Genomic DNA, 19394 nt, shown 5'->3' with positions numbered 1-19394 from the left:
AATTGATTTGTTATACTGTTCAAGTTTGTTTATACTTACTACTTTTTAACCAGATCTTTGGATTTTTTGGCCAATTCAGCATTGACCTCTATATTTAACTGTTGGCTGGGACCAATTACTCTAAAAAAGTGAGAAATATATGCATTTTGAAATTTCATCTGTTATATTGTACACCGTATTGAACACCACTGCTGCCAGTAAATTACAGAACAAACATATAAACAAATACTAAAGACTTTTAAAAAACAATTTTTATGTGTTTGCAATTTTGAGAATTATACAACTTTACAGTTTGACACAGTGCTGCCTTATTTGACTTAGTTTTCAGGTAGTTTATTCATTGCAAACAGTAGATATATACATGTATACGTATGATCTTCAAAATATTGAAAAAATGAAGTCCAACGAAATTGACAAGATAATGATCTACATCAGTAACTTACCCATGGTCATTCTCAATACTGTTCAAGACTAGATTAGAGTCAAGAAATGCCAAGCTCTAAAAAACAAATGTTAGTTTTAGATAAAAGTGATGAAACTCCACGAATGAGAATTTCATTTCATCTGAGGAATATGACTACTTACATACTTTCTAACAGGGACTGATAGTTTACAAATATACATATTTAATCATAGCAATCAATATTGCCAATTTGTTTTCACAACTTGAGAAATGAGGGTGATAAAAGGTGAGAACATTTTTAATCCTGTTGACAAAAATTGCACATACTGTATAATGCACAACACTGAAGGTTAAAATCTGAATAATTCCAATGTTATTTATTACAATTGTTTTGATTGGACGAAAATAAAGCTGAACAAAAGTTTACACATCAATAAATCCGAAAACGCGATGTATTCATACACACCTGAAAACAAATAACATAGTGCGGGGAAACTATTAAAATTTTTGGAATTGTTAGTAAAGTGAATGAATTGGAATTATAAGAATCAAACGTTCTTTTTGAAGAATTTATCTATGTATAAACTCCGGACATTTTACTCACAAACTTAACATAAAAGTGCTTCGCACTTTTATTCAGTTTGTGAGCAAAATGTCCGGAGTTTACACATCGATAAATTCTTCAAAAAGAACGTTTAATCCTATAATAATTCTGCAAATGAGACAGTTAAAAAATGATGCCCTGATGAAATCTTTTGGTGAAGGCATGAACTCAGCAATGAATCAATTCCAACCTTGTGTATCTTAATGTTAAATGGGTAACCATTGAGCTGTAAATATTAATTCTTTCAACAACTCAAATTTGTTAATACTACATATATTTTGACACAGAGCATTTAATTATTATTGAAACATGACACATTGAGCGCTATAATTAATTTCTGGGTACAATATTTTCCATATCATAGAGTGTACTGAAATTTTCAAGTCATGCAGCAATGTGTATCACTATTTAAGACATTATTATGCCTGCTGATCCATAAATATGTTAACAATAGTTTTCTAAGCAAATCCAGGAGCATCCTGTTTATCTTGCACACTCAGTTACCTCCCCTGTAAACAGCATCATAATTATGTAGTGTTAGTAAGGAAAAGGCTCCCATTTCATGATGAAGTGAACATGCAGTGATATTTACCTGTCTAGAAACTTACAGGAATGATCTGTTTCATATATAGTAACATTAATACCAGCCTGATACACCGTATCAAAGAAAACTTATCATCTCCTATAACCAATTACTAGTATTGACATGCAATCTTGAATCTCCATTTAATGCAAACTTCCTCCTTCCTCACTTAATGAAAAGATTACTGGTTTGGATATGAAAATTTGTATATTGATTAGTGCAAGATTTGGAGTATTTGGAATATTTTCAGAATGTATCAAAGTCCATATATATATATGCAATCTGCACTGGATTGATTTTGTGTTTGCTTCACAATTAGTACGGTTGTAATAGCCCTGAAATCCCAGTAAATTGATATTGGGAATTAAACACTAATTATCCCGAAGGAATTTTCATATTTTGGATATTTCAAAATCATAGCTGATGTCTTATCACTTAAAACACTATAATATATCCATCCCAATCCATGTTCTGACCTTTAAAATCTTTTTTTTTTAAATCTTAAATTACTTCAGAAAACTCATTTTCACAGAATGCAATTTCTGCAAACTGTCAAACATATAAATGTATATTCCTGTTGCTAAACTTTCATCAATACCCAAAAACAAAACATGTTTGTAATTAACCCACCCACCCCCTCCTTAAATACCACCTTCCATGTTCATCTTTGTCACAATTCACACCTAACACAATAACTTTACTTAAATTTGCTTTGAGTGTCATACAATGTTTTTTGTATCCTATACTTATCTCATTACTTTTTCCCGAAACAGGTATAAAAAATATACTGATTAGTAAAAAAGGATTAAAGAAATTAAAATTGAACTTTAACCTTGTAACCATAGTAACACTTACAAACATAAAATCATGATAATCTTTCTGTTGAAATAAAAAAAAAAAAAAAATAAGATAAGACATATTGCCACAACGGCTATAACAAAATATAAAGATAATTAATTCAGATAAATTAAAAAGCATTGATTTAATTATCTGGCCCTACATGCATATTTTACAAAGGGTTGGGGGGGGGGGGGGGCAGTGCAGAATACCTTCATTGCTCTGTTTAGAAGATTTTGGTGATAAGATTTCCCTGACCATTTTCAGAACCATATCCAATCATAACTGTACCTTCTATAGCTTAAAGCTAAGCTTGGCGCTCTCAAACTTTAATCTACCACCTGGATGCTGAACATTTAATTTCACATTTTATTTGCAGGTTCTTTATAATATATGTCCAAAATAAACTCTGTGTGTTTGTTTCCAAGACTGCTTAGTCAACATTTAATCAAAACATTGCAACCCTTGAGTATTCTAGCATCAATAACATCCCAGATTTGAATTAAATTATTCATTAATTCCAAACATATCTCGAATTGTGCACTTAAGTTTCATTTACAATGAGAATTCAGGCTTCTGGGATTTTCAGGATGCAGAAAATTAAAAGGCATATGGGCTACAAACTTATCTAAATCACATTGCTCTTACAGATACCAGGTCCTATATCACAATTGTATTCTATATGTCTCAAGGAAATGCTACCATTATATTGAATTGTCGAAATCATATTTACAAGATATTTTATGAGCTGCAATGCATGATTTGATCAGAAGTGTCAATAAACTAATTAATGTGTACTGTAGGTTGATTGTAATTATTCTATTGTATTACTTAGTTAGTAACTAACAGTTTAAACATATTGTATCCAATATTATTGTTTCATTGTTAGTATTTGTCTAATTATACAAACATCTCTATCTGTATGACCTTGACAAACATCTCCATCTGTATGACCTTGACAAACATCTCTATCTGTATGACTTTGACCATGTACTTTGTATGGAGAGGGTTTATATCGGCACTGCCCGCTGTCCAATCCAATTAGATTGTCTTCTGGGATATAACATGTATGAGTATATTTCTGTTCACCTTAGTGGACGTCACCTTCATCATCTATTTTAAGTGTTTTCCCATGGATTCCTCAACATGTAAGACAGAGCATCCCTATTTGGACTCATTATTGTTTATGTAGTGGAGGGATGGCTGGGTTGTAATTTGTGTAAAAAAGATTCTACACAAAGTTTTCTCAATTCTGACAAGATGGTTCATTAGCAGAATCTATATTAAGAATTTTTGTCTTATCTTCACTACTTTTTAATATCTCCTCTTAGCATTAGAGTAATTGAAATGAACGACCACAATCAACCCTATGAAAAATATTTCAACAAAATTTATTGTATTCTGACACTTATTATCAAACCCATCAATAAATTTCTCTTTTAATTTACATCAAGTTCAGAATACAATTTTTTTTAAATGTGCTATTTTTATCTGGATGTAAACACATGGTAAACAGCCAGGCCTTAAATAATGGCATACTTTCACATATCTCTGACTTGAAATCTTTACTTTTTTCCTTTTGACCAACAGACCCATTTTTCATTTTAAAATTCTGTAGTCCAATTCATAATCAAAGTACTTAAAGTACTCGTGGGAGTTGAACATTGTGGAAATTCAGTTAGAAAAGATAGTACTGGAAGGGTAGGGGGATAAATGACTGAATATTATCATGATTTTAGATACAAATCAACTGTTGTTGTTTTTCAAAGCGTTACAACAGCAAACATGGATAATGGAAGGCCCATGGGCCACAACGCTCCTCGAGTAACTGAAGTCGTGTTGTTGTTTTCTAAATTTTCACCCCTTTATATTCTCATGAAAAATGTGACCACATATTATGGCCCAAACTTTCAAATCAATATGGTTATCAATGCCTTGCAGTTATGAAGAAGTTTTCCCCCTGTATATATACATTCAAGTTTAATCCTAGTTATAGCTAATTCTAAGGATTCATTACTTGAAAAGGTAGTCCAATATGCTAAACTGTCACCTGAGTATACTACAGTCCTGTAGAGGATCAATGGAATGGTAAATAATTGTATAATAACTCAAAATAAATGAAATGCAAAAAAAATTAAAAATTGTCGGGCATCGGAAATGCACAAGCCAAGTTGCGCAAGGAATGGGCATAGAGGGAACCGGCAGAAAAGTTTTCAAGAATTATCAAGCAGGGAGCAAAATTTTGCGTACAGAAATTTCAGCCGACTTAAATCCTTTGTGACCTTGACCTTTAACCCTTGACCAAAATCAATAGGCTTCTTTGTCTCATCAAGGGCGATAATCCATCTAAGTTTAATTGAGATCCTATAATTTGTTAAAAAATTATAGTGCAGAAAACAAAATTTTCTCCAAATTTCAGTCTATTTATAGCCACTGTGACTTTGACCTTGTGATCCCGGAATCGATAGGCTTCTTGTCTTACTTAATCGATCTAAGTTTGATTGAGATCCTATAATTCGTTCAAGAGCTATGGTGCGGAAAACAAAATTTTCTCCAAATTTCAGTCTATTTATAGCCAGTGACCTTGACCTTTGACCTAGTGATCCCAGAATCGATAGGCTTCCTCATCTTACTGAGGGTGACAATCCATCTAAGTTTGAATGAGATCCTATAATTTGCTCAAGAGCTATGGTGCGGAAATGAAATGTTGATGCGTGCCCGCCTGCCCGCCCAAAGGCACTTCATCAGATCATAAGCCGAGTTCGACTTCATCGCAACTTCGCTAAAAATGAAACACTAGTCAAATAATGTTATTTGTTGCCAAGGTATTTGGGATATTATACTGTGGCTCAAACGGGGTGAATGAACCTGACAGTATGGAAAGCATATAGTGGAATCAGACTTGTGATGCTGGAAATCTATAGTGATTAATAAACTATACATGTGCAAGATCCATAACTATTTTTTTTCTTCAGTTTGTGAGGGAGAATCCTCATGTCTCTTTCATCTGTAGACAAATAAACAATGTGTTTTGGCCAGAGCAATTTCCAATCCTTTTTGCAGCATAAATTCAACATTGTGGCAACTGGGTTAAACTTTGATAGTGAAGTAATACATGGCAGCACCTTATCCCATGCTCTTAAAATTTCTGTTTGACACACACTCATGACATCCACTCAAACATTACAGAGTGCAGCAAAATCCCATTGTAATAGGGTTCAAAATGGATAACTGGTACAAAATATGGTACATACTATTCAAAAAGGATAATGAATTTGACATATTGATGTCTTGGAAAAGGAAATTCTGACATCGGGGCTCTAAGCGTTTTCAAACATTGTCATTTGATAAAAGTGTTCTACATTTTTAAAAATAGAGATTAATATGTCTTTACATACATAGGTGAGAAAGTTTCCATTATTCCTAGCCAAGACATACCATGTATGCGCAAAAAATTCATAAACAAATATCACACTACTCACGTAGAAAATGTGGACCTTACCGTCATCAAGCGCAGCGAAACACGCCATTTCGAGATTATAGTCGACGAAAGCTCGTTAACAGTAATGAATAAGGTACACTCATTTTGTATCTATTTTGTGAATTTCTTTATTAAAAGGAACAGTTCTCTAATGTGTAACGTGCAATTACTACGTAATTCAATAACTTGAACCATGAAGCAGTTTCACTTTGCCACCGGATATAAGAAATTTTATTTCGTATTCCGATCCCAATCGAAAGTTGTTGACTGGGAATGACGTGTTTTAATTCAATCTACATGTAACATGTAAGCATTTTTTATATCACATTAAAAAAAACCCAAATATATACACATACACAATGTTGTAGAGTTATTTCTTGTAAATTTTCTGAGGTTTCGCACCATATTCGATATTTCGCGCCACGGTGTCAATAGGGCTTGTGTGCAGTTGTCGTTCGTTTCCCTATCAATGTTTATAGGTGACGCTGCACAACAAACGACAATTTTCAACCTTATCTTTTATTTTTCTATGTCTATCAGTATCAATTTGATCGAAATCTTGTATTCAAATTGATTTGAATACAATATCATTGCATTTATTTACATATCAATTATCAAAATTAGATTAATTCAGAAAAGTTACATGGATTATTTAATGGCGGATGTTTATAAAAGTTTATGTTGATTTACCTAGGAGTAAATCAGCTGACACAGAACCCCCGCTGACGACCACTATACAAATCAATACAAATTACTGCGCAGAAAAGTGCGTGATGACCCAGGGAGATTGAACATAGTTCAACTCCCAAAAAAGGTTTCACCTAAACTGGAATCTGCACTACAAGATAATGCTTGCATATTGATAATATGACTAATCATGGCCCTGCTGATTTTGAGAAGATTTTCCCCATAATGTATTACCATATAAAACTTCAATACCTTATTAAGGTCCCATCCTACACTCCTTGATCTAAACAAACTTGAATCTACACTACCTGAGGATGCTTGCATATTAATATGACTAATCATGGCATTGTTGCTCCAGAGATTTTTAAGAATAATTCCTATATATTCCCATGTAAAATTTTATCCCTATTGTGGGCCCTGCAACCTAACCCTGGGAGCCATGATTTGAATAATTTTGAATCTCCACTCAATAAGGAAGCTTTCACATAAGTTTTGTCTTTACTGGTCCAGTGGGTCTTGAGAAAATTCTTTTAAGATGTCACCATATTTTCACTATTTCTGAATTAACTCACCTTTGAAATGGGTTTGACCCTTCATCTGAACAATTTTGAATCCCATTATCCAAGGCTGCTTTATGGTAAATTTGATTGAAATTGTCCATGTAGTTCTAACTCCATGAGAAGAAGTTGAAATATTAAAAGTTTACAGACAGACAGACAGACAGCTAGACACTTTAGACAAAATGTAATCGGAAAAGCTCATTTAAGCTTTCAGCTCAGGGTGAGCTAAAATTAGCCAAAATACAACAAATGGCACCAAAACATCATGTACATGACATCATAATTCTGGTCTTACATCCTTTTCATCAAATTCAGAATAACAATGGAGTTGTAGTGGGATTTTTGCACAAAATACATTTTAACTTTAAAACAATATATAGCTAGTGCACTTAATGAAGTATGTTGGTGTAAAACATCACAGTTCATACAAATCACTCCAGGACTCTGACTCAAGGTCACTGCACTTTTTGCTAATTATAAGGCAGATCGTGATAAAAAAAATTTAGACAAAAAGCTCTACCCAAATGAACAGACTGACCCTTGATTTTCCTTGTTAATGAATTTCATGACAATATCCATTCTTAATTAGTTATCATATCAACATCGATGAGTCTTCATGATAATCTGTTATTCTGCCACAGCCTTGTACAGTATTGAATTATCATTAAGCAACTTGAATGTGCTGTAATGACTTAGTAAATACATTAATCTTTGTTTGTTGCAGTGTTACAGTCAAATAATTCCATCCTCTTTGTGTTGCCAGACATGCCGCTATTACATAATACACTAGAACACTGCAGTTGGCATTTGAGAGACTCCTTTGATGTTTTATGTGATATTCTATGTCCTGGGCCTGGACTTTACTAATATTTATTAAAAGTGCATACCATGGAACTATTTCATTGTACTAGCGCTAGCTCTAGCTGGTACAATCTGATATCTGAAGAAATCTTGATAAAGTGCTGTTTTGAATGTTTTTTCAAATATTCGTCAAGAACATTTAAACTTATACACATTATATTGATTTTATTTCAATTCATAAATGAAAGAGCTGTTAAACTTCAGTCTTAACTATGCTATGTTCATGCAACAAAGGAAACTCTGCCATCTCGTGCTTCCTTTTTTCTCAGTACAAGATGCTTACAGCAGGTCTCTATGATCATCAGTCCTTACTCAGAATCCAAACCAACAATGCCTCTAGGAGAGACCAGTTATAATTTTTGTATGCCAAAAGTGACTTGACATGTTGGCAAATGAACAGGAAGTCAAAATAGATCTGTCAATCAATATATTCAAGGTGGCATTCTGAGAGGACATCTGCAGCAGGATTTGCACAATGTTTGGTGACTTAGGTACCTAAGTTCCACTTCATATATGTGAAGTTTATGCCAGCTGACAATATTACACCATCAAGACTCACAGATCACAGCAAATTCTGATCATTAAAAGACCGAGTCACTTTGATTATCCAATGGCATGTATGAAACTGTCAAATTTGAATTTCTTTGACAATACAGTCTCAAATCTCACCAATAAATTTATCAAGATTTCTCACATGCTGAAAAGAACAGCATATTCATTTGGTCTACTCAACAGTATTATATAATAGTAAAATTATGTAAATCACTATGAAGCGAACATGACAACAGCTGACATTGTGGAGTAGTTTGACTTTAGATACTTACAGTGACACTCAGTAACTTGGTTGCCATAGGGCTAACGTGGAGACTAGCGAATGGTTTGTCTACATTCCAGTTTTCCAGGTATTTTGTGACTCGGAGCGATGCTCTCAGACTGCTCTCATAGCGGGAACGGATTGTCCGACTCTCATCAAACTGAAAAATCATTCATTCTGATGATCAATCATACCATAATATTCAGGGTATATCTCTTGAGCAAAGATATCACATTAACATGAATAGGAAACAGTGACACTGAAGCAAATTAATTCAGGACTTTTCTGTTTGTGTTTAGGAGTCTTAAGATATCTATGCTAATAATTCAAATGTTAGAGAACGTAAGACTTTTTCAATATAATCATTTTCACTGATGTTTTTGATAAAGTCTATTTCTGAGCTAAAGAAAATTACCTGTGTTTAAATACAAGTATACCTAATACTGTACTCCTTTTTGATTTATAACCTCCCTCACATGATAAAACATTTTTAACATTGAACAATAAATTTTTGATACTACAATCTAGACAATGCAATAATTTAAGAGAAACCAAACATAAATTATACATGATATACAAGTTTCCACTCAAAAAAACATGGAAGGTGTCAAACTTTCGAGTGAATGTTCCCTCGTCTGAGAACAATCACCCCACTTACTGTATATGAATAAATAATAATCTTCAAGTCTGATGGTGTACTTTTAGTGTGCTGGCTTAGTGATGATACAGAATTATGATTCATGGGTCAAGATTAAAAGACAATCATCTTAAAATATCAGCAAACAGGTGCAAATATTTTTGTTTTGACTTTCTACTTCTCAGTGCTTCCTAACACTCTAAATACACTGAAGAAAACTCTAAACTAAATACACTGAAGAAAACTCTAAACTAAATACACTGAAGAAAACTCTAAGAAGAAGACAGAAAGTGTTCACCTTCAAAAGAATTTCAGGTTCTCATTACCAGTAAAGAGGACTTACATGTCCTAATTTGGGACCTAGATATATCACACAAACAGCACAAGACAATCCCCAAGTTCTGCATAGTCATGTGTAGTATAGATATAGGAGAGAGGAGAAAATCTGTGGCTGGACCGGGAATAGAACCTGGGACCCCTGTATTACTAGTCAGGTGCTCTAACCTGGCGTGAGCTACCCCGGCCGATATCCATGGTCCATATAGCCCCAACTACTACATTCCTCCCTCCTTAATTTGTCTTTGCCCTTGAAGACACACACACAACCCAGGTTCTTTTCCCTGGCAGGACAACCTACAGTACAGGGATGGTCAATGGCATCAACTGTAGAATGAAGAGAGAAAATCTATGGCTGGACTGGGAATCCAACCTGGCACCCCTGCATTACTAGTCGGGTGCTCTAACCACTGAGCTACCCACGCCGATATCCACCATCCATATAGCCCTTAATACTATACATGCAATACACTTCTCAAAAGTGTATCACTTATTTCCTTTGTAAACATTGAAATCAGTTATTTCAAATATCCCTTCATTTGAAATAAAAAGAACTCCCCAACAACATTTTCTCCTTTTCTCTGCATTATAAAATGTTGGTTGATTTGAAATAACTTGTACTGAAATATCGATCTTAATATGAAGAAAATTCAAGTCTGCTGAGCCAATGATGAGGCATGTTTATAACAATTATACAGGGATACTTACATTCCCTGAATCTTTTCTCTTCTAATATTTCATTTGAAATTGTTTTCATCCTTGACAATGAATACATGTTTGTTGCAAACTAGTTTGATACCACCGTCTTACCAAATATGGAGCACCATCAAGGTCAAAGGCTGTATAGGTTGTCTGTTTAAAGTAATGAATGGGTCAACTATATGATATTTTGGGACTTAAGTCTAGTTTATATTTTTTCAAAGATGCATGAAAATGTCAATTTAAACAATAGAATGTCTTTCTTTGTTGTTTTATTGGGTGATGAAGGTAGCAAGCATTGCAGAAAACATTTGTATAACCCCCTAACACAGATTATGAACTTTTCTGTGATGCTAAATTAATGCTACCTTCATCACCCAATAAAACAACAAAGAAAGCAATTTATTGTTTTAATATTCCTCATCTTTTATCATCATGGTCAGTGATTAGGCAGAACATGTAAATTGAACTTCATTTTCATTTCATTTTATGTTCAATATGTTAAAAAAAATAACAAATCTGTGACAAATTTGGTTCAGGTTTGCATGGTTCATGAGATTGGGGTTGAAATTAAAAAAAAACCAATTATTTTTCCAAAATAGATATTAAAAAGATCAACTTTGCTTATTTTGAACTTTGAATATATTGAAAATAATCAGCTCAGGTCCCCTGGATTTCAATTCATTCAGAGTGAACTGTATATGGAACAAGGACATTCAGTGAATTAAATTATATCTCCTACTTTAAATCACCATATTGATCAGATCTGCCATTTTAAAAAAGTAAAACATTTCACAAAGACTCTTCTTGCCAAGTTTCTCTGCTAAACCACATCCAAATATTATATACGTATATCTTATGTGAGGTTGTGGACTTGACATTTTGATATAGAAATAATAGAGACCATCCTTTGGTAATAGAGACCCTTTAACATAAGAAGTTTCCTAGCTAAAGCTCATATAGCATTTCAGATAATCAGAAACAATTTCTGATCATAAGTGTCCTGATGACCTTGACCTTTCGACCTCAAAAATAAAAAGGGGTAATCCTAGAGTCATAGAGACTTTTTTATGTAAAGACTGACTAACAGATAGACAGACAGACCTAGATTGATATTTCAGCTTTTGCGATTGACATCTAAAATCTGGGTACATGACAACAGAACTACCTTTCTGACTTTCGGTTTAATCAAAAAAGTTTCAATGTTGTGGTGCGCTAGGTAAACATCCCTCATGTGACCCGCGCCTGGCTCGACCTCAAACTGATTGGACAGATACTCCAGGGTTCTCTTGGTGATGTGGACCTTACTGAAACATGAAAGTTATTTATATAGACAATACAAGTACCTCAGAATATTCATACCTTGTTCAGATAGCTGTGAATTAAAATTTCTCTTTTAGTTTACAGTTTACCAATGTTCATCACCCAGGTAAATAAACAGCAATCTGCAATACACATAGCGTCGCTCTCTTCATTTTGTGAGTGGTTCATTTCAAACACCATATATATATGTTAGCATCCTCACAAGTCAAGGTTTTGTGATTATGTACCCTCCACACAAATTGTTTGTGTGGAGGGACTACGTAATCACAACACCTTGACTTGAGAGGATGATATGTTAGTGAAGGGACAGTGTTTTGCAATAAACATAATTTGTTTCACTATCTCTTTCTATTTTTTTCCCCATATTTTGCCTATCATAGGGTATAAAAATCCCATCATTATCCTGTAATTGATCATTTTCACCTATAACTGGTGACATTTCTCAATATATTTACAATTCCAATGTTTTTGTCTTGAATATCTCTAGCAACTGTAATGACAGTCATTTCCTCATGAATTGAAAAATGTGTGTGGGAATTTTTATGAATATACTTTAACTGCTCAGAATCCCAAAAGAAATGAAAGTAGAAAGTAAATAAAATACAAGAGGCCCATGGGCCTAGAATCGCTCTTCTGATACATTGTAGAACAGGCAAAAATTCTCACTAACCAAGATTCATCAATTAACAGTTTGATGATGTTAAGTCCAATAGTACCTGAAAATTTAAATGTAACTGTCCAAAAGTAGGTCATGGTGACCTACTTTTGGTCGACACACTGAAGACTCAAGAGATTCAAGACCCATCAACTGACAAAGTTTGATGATTGTAAGTCAAATAGTATCTGAAATATTCAAATATAGCCGTCAAAATCCAAAAATAGGTCACGGTGACCTACTTTTTAGTCAACACACTCTGAAGACTCAATATGCATCAACTGACAAAGTTTGATAATTGCAAGTCAAATAGTATCTGAAATATTAAAATATAGCCATCAAATTCCAAAAGTAGCTCACGGTGACCTACTTTTTGGCCAACAAACTATGAAGACTCAAGATGCATCAACTGACAAAGTTTGATGATCCTAGCTTTCATAGTGTCCAAAATATGCATCTAAAATTGAAAATGTGAAATCTGAATGTCTGCAAAAACTCAAAAAGTAGGTCACTGTGACCTACTTTTTTTTATAAATATGTTTTGAGGCCTCTAGACACATCAACTTACAAGGTTTGATGATTCTAAACCTCTCTGTATTTGAAATAACAACCTAAAATGTATTTATAAATGATTAGCCATAAAATTCAGAAAGTAGGTCATGGTGACATACTTTTCACATGACGCAGTTCAAAGTCCCATGATCCATCAACTGACAACTTTTGATGATCATAGGCTTGAAAGTGTTCAAGATATGCATCAAAATCCATTTAATAATAATTACCTGCGAAATTCAAAAAGTAGGTCACTATGACCTACTTTTGAAACAACATGATATTAGGTCCTAAGATGCATCAACTGACAAAATTTGATGATCCTAGTCCTTATACTAAGCAAAATATTAAAGTTTTAACAAAACAAAATTTAAGGTCAACTTTGAAGTGACCTTGAGACCACACCCTTTGCCCCAGGATGATGCCTTGAACAATTTTTTATCTACAATCTATCCTCATCCTTATGCATAAGTTTGGTGATAATTTGCCCAGTGGTTCTTGAGAATAAGATTTTTTAGCAACCACTACTTTTATTTGCATTTTCCTAATTATCTCCCCTTTTTAAAGGGTCACAACCCTAGTTTTAGTACAAATGAAAGCCCTTGGGCCAAGGATACCCTGTGACAAATTTGACAAAAATTGGCCAAGGGGTTCTTGAGATATAGCCCTTTTTCCAAAAAGTTGACACACACCGCACACCAGACATATATGGCCATATGATTAGCTCTTTGAGCCTTCGGCTCAGAAGAGCTAATAAAAGATTGAATTTCATCCATTTTGGAAAATACATGAAGGTATGAACAGCAATGTTTCACACCAGTGTATTTTTTTAATGAATAATCATCCAGAAACCTTTTCAACTTAAGGAGTTGGTGACCTTGACCTTTGGGCCTATAAAATAGCCACAGAGACTATTTGTGCATGTTTCATAGCTGGGATTTCCCCCCCCCCCTACATTTGGTGACCTTAACCTTTAAACTACAATAAGTGTCATTCATATAGACACTGTTCAATTGAAGTTTCTTTGCAAGTTCTAAAACAGTCTTTAATAAGATACTGTAAAACCAGTAACTTTCACATGATGGACACATACCCACTAAATCAAGTCCTATACTAGAGAAACTCAACTACAGTGAAGAATGAGAACTCTTTAATATTGAAATAAAGTCCAAACGAATATGCTTATTTTTCTCAAACCACAAAAATTTAGGCCTCAATTCCCCATATAAATTGATTTTACAATACCATCAGGAAACTGTTTTTTTATAATAACCTGGTGACCTTTGGCTTTTGGTCTTTTGACTTCAATAAGACCTTCTGTTACAGAGACTCTTTGTGTGAATTTTTGTTTCTTAAAGTTCCAACAAAATTTGCAGTGTGTGTCTTGTATGATCCTCTTAAATTTACATAATTTTTTAAAATTGGTCAATTTCTGGCAGTTTTTGCCCCACTCCTAAGGCCTTGGGGTACAACAGTCTTGAAATTTACAATTTGTCATCTTTGTCCCAAAGATGCTTCATACCACATTTGAAAAAAAAATTGGAATGGTAGTTATCAAGAAATTAACAAGAGGCCCATGGGCCACATCGCTCACCTGAGTCACCTTGGTCCATATCAGAAGATTTTCCATATCTATTTGCATGTAAAACCATAGTCCCTATTATGGTCCCAAACCTTCCCCTGGAGGCCATGGTTTTTGCAAACTTGAATCTACACTATGTCAGAAAGCTTTCATGTAAATGTGAATTTCTTTCGCCCAATGGTTCTTGAGAAGAAGATTTTTAAAGATTTTCCCTATATATTTTTATGTAAAACTTTGATCCCCTATTGTGGCCCCATCCTACCCCAAAGGGGGGGGGGGGGGGGGGCATGATTTTAACAAACCTGAATCTGCACTATATCAGAAAGCTTTCATATAAATCTCAGCTTTTCTGGTTTAGTGGTTCTGGGAAGATTTTTAAAAAAATTTCCTATATATTTGTATGTAAAACTTTGATCCCCTATTGTGGCCCCATCCGACCCCCGGGGGCCATGATTTTAACAATTTAGAATCTGCACTATATCAGGAAGCTTTCATATAAACCTCAGCTTTTCTGGCTCAGTGGTTCTTGAGAAGAAGATTTTAAAAGATTTTTCCTATAAATTTGTATGTAAAACTTTGATGTCCCCCTTGAGGCCCCATCCAATCCCCAGGGTCCATGATTTTAACAAACTTGAATCTGCACTATATCAACAAAAAAAACAAAAAAACAAAAAAAAACAAAAAAAAAACTTTGACCCCCTATTGTGGCCCCATCCGATCCCCGGGGGCCATGATTTTAACAATTTAGAATCTGTACTATATTAGGAAGCTTTCATATAAATCTCAGCTTTTCTGGCTCAGTGGTTCTCAGGAAGAAGATTTTTGAAGATTTTTCCTATATATTTGTATGTAAAACTTTGACCCCCTATTGTGGCCCCATCCGACCCCCGGGGGCCATGATTTTAACAATTTAGAATCTGTACTATATCAGGAAGCTTTCATATAAATTTCAGCTTTTCTGGCTCAGTGGTTCTTGGGAAGAAGATTTTCCCTATATATTTGTATGTAAAACTTTGATCCCCTATTGTGGCCCCATCCGACCCCCGGGGGCCATGATTTTAACAATTTAGAATCTGCATTATATAAGGAAGCTTTCATATAAATCTCAGCTTTTCTGGCTCAGTGGTTCTTGAGAAGAAGAGTTTTCAAGATTTTTCCTATATATTTGTATGTAAAACTTTAATCCCCTATTGCGGCCCCATCTGACCCCCGGGGGCCATGATTTTAACAATTTAGAATCTGCATTATATAAAGAAGCTTTCATATAAATTTCATCTTTTCTGGCCCAGTGGTTCTTGAGAAGAAGATTTTTTAATGACCCTACCCTATTTTTACCTTTTCTTGATTATCTCCCCTTGGAAGGTGGCCTGGCCCTTTATTTTGACAATTTAGAATTCCCTTTACCTAAGGATGTTTTGTGCCAACTTTGGTTGAAATTGGCCCAGTGGTTGTTGAGAAGAAGTTTAAAATGTGAAAAGTTTACAGACGGACAGACGGACGGACAGACGGACGGACGGACGCCGGAATACGGGTGATCAGAAAAGCTCACTTGAGCTTTCAGCTCAGGTGAGCTAAAAATATTCAAAATTGTTAACACATTTAACCACTGGCCATTTTGCCCCCACCCTGATACCAAAACCCCTACCCTTGGGATCATGAAACTTCCAATTTTGGTAAAGGACTACCTGCTCTTTCTATAGATCTATATCCATTTAGTTTCAATTTACTATCAGTAGCATTAAAGAAGATGTTTTCTAAATGTTTTACACATAAACACTATATATACCAAGTTTGGCCACACCATGGAGTCAGAATCTCTACCCCGGGTATCATAAAAACAATTTTAATAGAGGCCTTCCTGCTCTACATCACTATGCATGTAATTTTTCTTTGACAGATGTGCTGTTGTAGAAAAGATTTTGAAATTTGGTCAATTTTTGGCAGTTTTTGTCCCAATCCTAAAGCCCCAGGGGTGCAGGAGTCCTAAAACAAATTTACAATTTATGTCACTCTTGTCCCAATCTGATTAAAATAAGATCTTTGATCCGCTCCGTTATTGTTATGTCGCTACACAATGTGGATCAAAGATCTTATTTTAATCAGATTGCTCTTGTCCCAAAGAAGCTTCATACTAAATTTGAAAAGAATTAGAATGGTAATGATCAAGAAATTAAAAATGTTCAATTGTTAACGCACGACAGACGATGATGGACTCTGACCAATTGCAATAGCTAGGTCACCTGAGTTTACACACTTGAGTTTATAAAAAAAAAAAAAAAAAAAACCTAAAATTCATTTTAAAAATTATAAATATCAATATGTTGAAGATTCAGTCCATCATAAGACTAAATTCCATAAAGCCTTTGTATAGATGTTTAAATAATACCATTAATTTATCATATTTCTTATATTTACATTTGTGACTGAGTATTTAGTTTTTAAATTGGCAAATCTATCACCTTAGCAAATTATAAATTCATGAAAACATATTTGTGCAATGAAACAAAAACAAATCTGTACAAATATACTAGGCTGTTTAACCAAGTGCCTGACTGTTTATCTTTTATTACACTCATTTTCCCATGAGTTAAAGGTATATGATCCATGAAAGACATTGACGCAATACTTATTTCGTAGTGTTATTGCAGACACTGTAAAATGTTATTATTTTTGTTTGTACTCGACAAGTAAAATTACAACTATGACAAAACAATTTAGGGTGAATACAACATTAATGGTATTTACTACCAATGTATTTGATCAATTACCGTATAGATTAACATCAGGTATTACAGTGTCTCTAAAAAATGAAGTTGTTAAAATACTACAAGTACAGTGTATAGTTGTTTTCCGGTATGAGTGCAGGCGGGCTAAAACCCTGTGTTTTAGCGAAAACAAAGCCTGAAGTCAGATTTGTGCCCATAACTGTGAATCAGTCCTACTCTCTGTTACGTATTTAAGGCACATCCTGTTGAAAATCATCTGAGGCTTCTTAACAGCTAACACAGTTCTTAAACAAAAGCCATTAAGGCCACATTACTTTTTTTCTGAGCTCTTGTTAAGGTTGGTTAGTTAATATATTGGAATTGTGAATCCTCAGAACTTGTCTTTAAAGCTGCATGCATATTGCTTTGTGCTGTTTATTTTAGACCTTTGTGTGATGTAGCTCTGTTGGAAATCAAAGTTATGCTACTAGTATAGCTTAGCTAAGCATATATTTAGAGAAAAGCCATAAATTTCAGTTAGGAAAGAGATCAAATTCAACTGTTTCAGCTTGTTAAATCCCAAACCATTTTCAATTGTCACATGCACATTCAGCTGAGTGAAATTGAAATGCATGAAGTCTTTGGAGATCAGGTCTTTCAACAGTTTGTTGGAATCTCTATGTGCACAAATTGTGCTCCGATATATATGGTCTGTATTCTTATGAAGCAGAATTTATTTAAAGACTTGTACATTAGAAGAAGAAACCTCTTGCTTTGGCCTTCAACTGAAGATTTAGATATATTGAGGATGTTCAATCTATTAATAATATTCACTTTCGTTTATAGTCAATTTGATTTATTTTAATGAATTCAATATAAAAGACACCACAGTCTTCCACATCTGTTTCATATTTGGATATTTTACTGACAAAAATTAACAGCAAACTAACAACTCAACTTTATGTAGCAATATTTCATTATCACCTACATATGTGTTTATGTCTCCCAACTAATTTGATATGTGTGAGCATACTCTGCATATGATCAATTTAAATCGAGGCAGGCTACTGACAATAAGTTGATGTTACAGGGGTTTAAGCAGCCTAATTTGATATCAGCATTTCACAAATTCTATAGTCGCTATAATAATCTTATTTGCAAATACAATCTGTCATTGGGTCAAATACTGTCTAATGCATTTCTACCAATTGTTAGGCCATTCTGTACAATCCAATTTTGATTGCAGATTACTCCATTTACCTGATCAAGATAGCAGGCTCACAGAAGGTTTGATAGGTCAGCAGGGGATGCTTATTCCTCTTAAGCAACCCAACTCTGGTGTGTCCAGGGACCCATGTTTGCTCTGTTCTCAAATTTGTATTCTTTATAGGATTTATGAAATTGATCATTGTTCGTTATCTTCATCTTTTTTATATTTACTTATGAATTTTTTTAAGTCACCAACTTTCATTGTGTCAGTTCTAATTCTACGATATTAAGTCCATCAGCATCTAATCAATGGTGATATAATGGACCTAATTTAGTACTAAAGGCAACAGAGTGCACTCATGGAATATGAATAAGAAGATATGGCTAACACTACGTTTTCTATATACAGTCATAGACTGGCATTTCAAGCCGTATATTGGGAAGAATCCATGGAATAATTTAGAATGACTAGTCCATACCTGTATGTCTAAGCAGCTGCATATAAAGACACTGGACAAGCAAACTGCTTTACCTCTGTATTGCATGGATAAGGAATTTTGCTGTTATATTTCATTTACAAATCACTATTATACATACCCAGGCACTCCTCCAGATTCTAAATGGTTGGCAATAGTGACATCATCAGACCAGACATCATACTGCCACTTACACAACCCAAGAACACCACTAAGGACCATTCCGCTGTGGACTCCAATCCTCATATCCACGTCTACACCAGTCGCTTCCCGAACTTCTCTACAAAACAGTACGTAGTCATTACAAAAAATCCTCATATTCACGTCTACACCGGTCACTTCTCTACAAAACAGTATACGTCATCATTTACTAAAAGTCTCATATCCATA

General features: G+C 34.2%; 1 protein-coding gene across 1 annotated transcript in view; it reads right to left on the bottom strand.

Moving 5' to 3' along the window:
- Positions 1-19394, bottom strand: part of LOC125648179 (adenylate cyclase type 2-like) — an 85084-nt gene that overhangs the window by 23848 nt on the left and 41842 nt on the right. Inside the window, 5 exon segments of the mRNA XM_056155996.1 lie at positions 40-120; positions 444-499; positions 8841-8990; positions 11671-11809; positions 19126-19284. Coding sequence (XP_056011971.1) covers positions 40-120; positions 444-499; positions 8841-8990; positions 11671-11809; positions 19126-19284 — 585 coding nt within the window.

The sequence above is a fragment of the Ostrea edulis genome, chromosome 1, assembly GCF_947568905.1.
Source record: "Ostrea edulis chromosome 1, xbOstEdul1.1, whole genome shotgun sequence".
NCBI classification, from domain to species: Eukaryota; Metazoa; Mollusca; class Bivalvia; order Ostreida; family Ostreidae; genus Ostrea; species Ostrea edulis.
The sequence above is the reverse complement of the archived record's forward strand: the minus strand, read 5'-3'. Positions and strand labels throughout refer to the sequence as shown.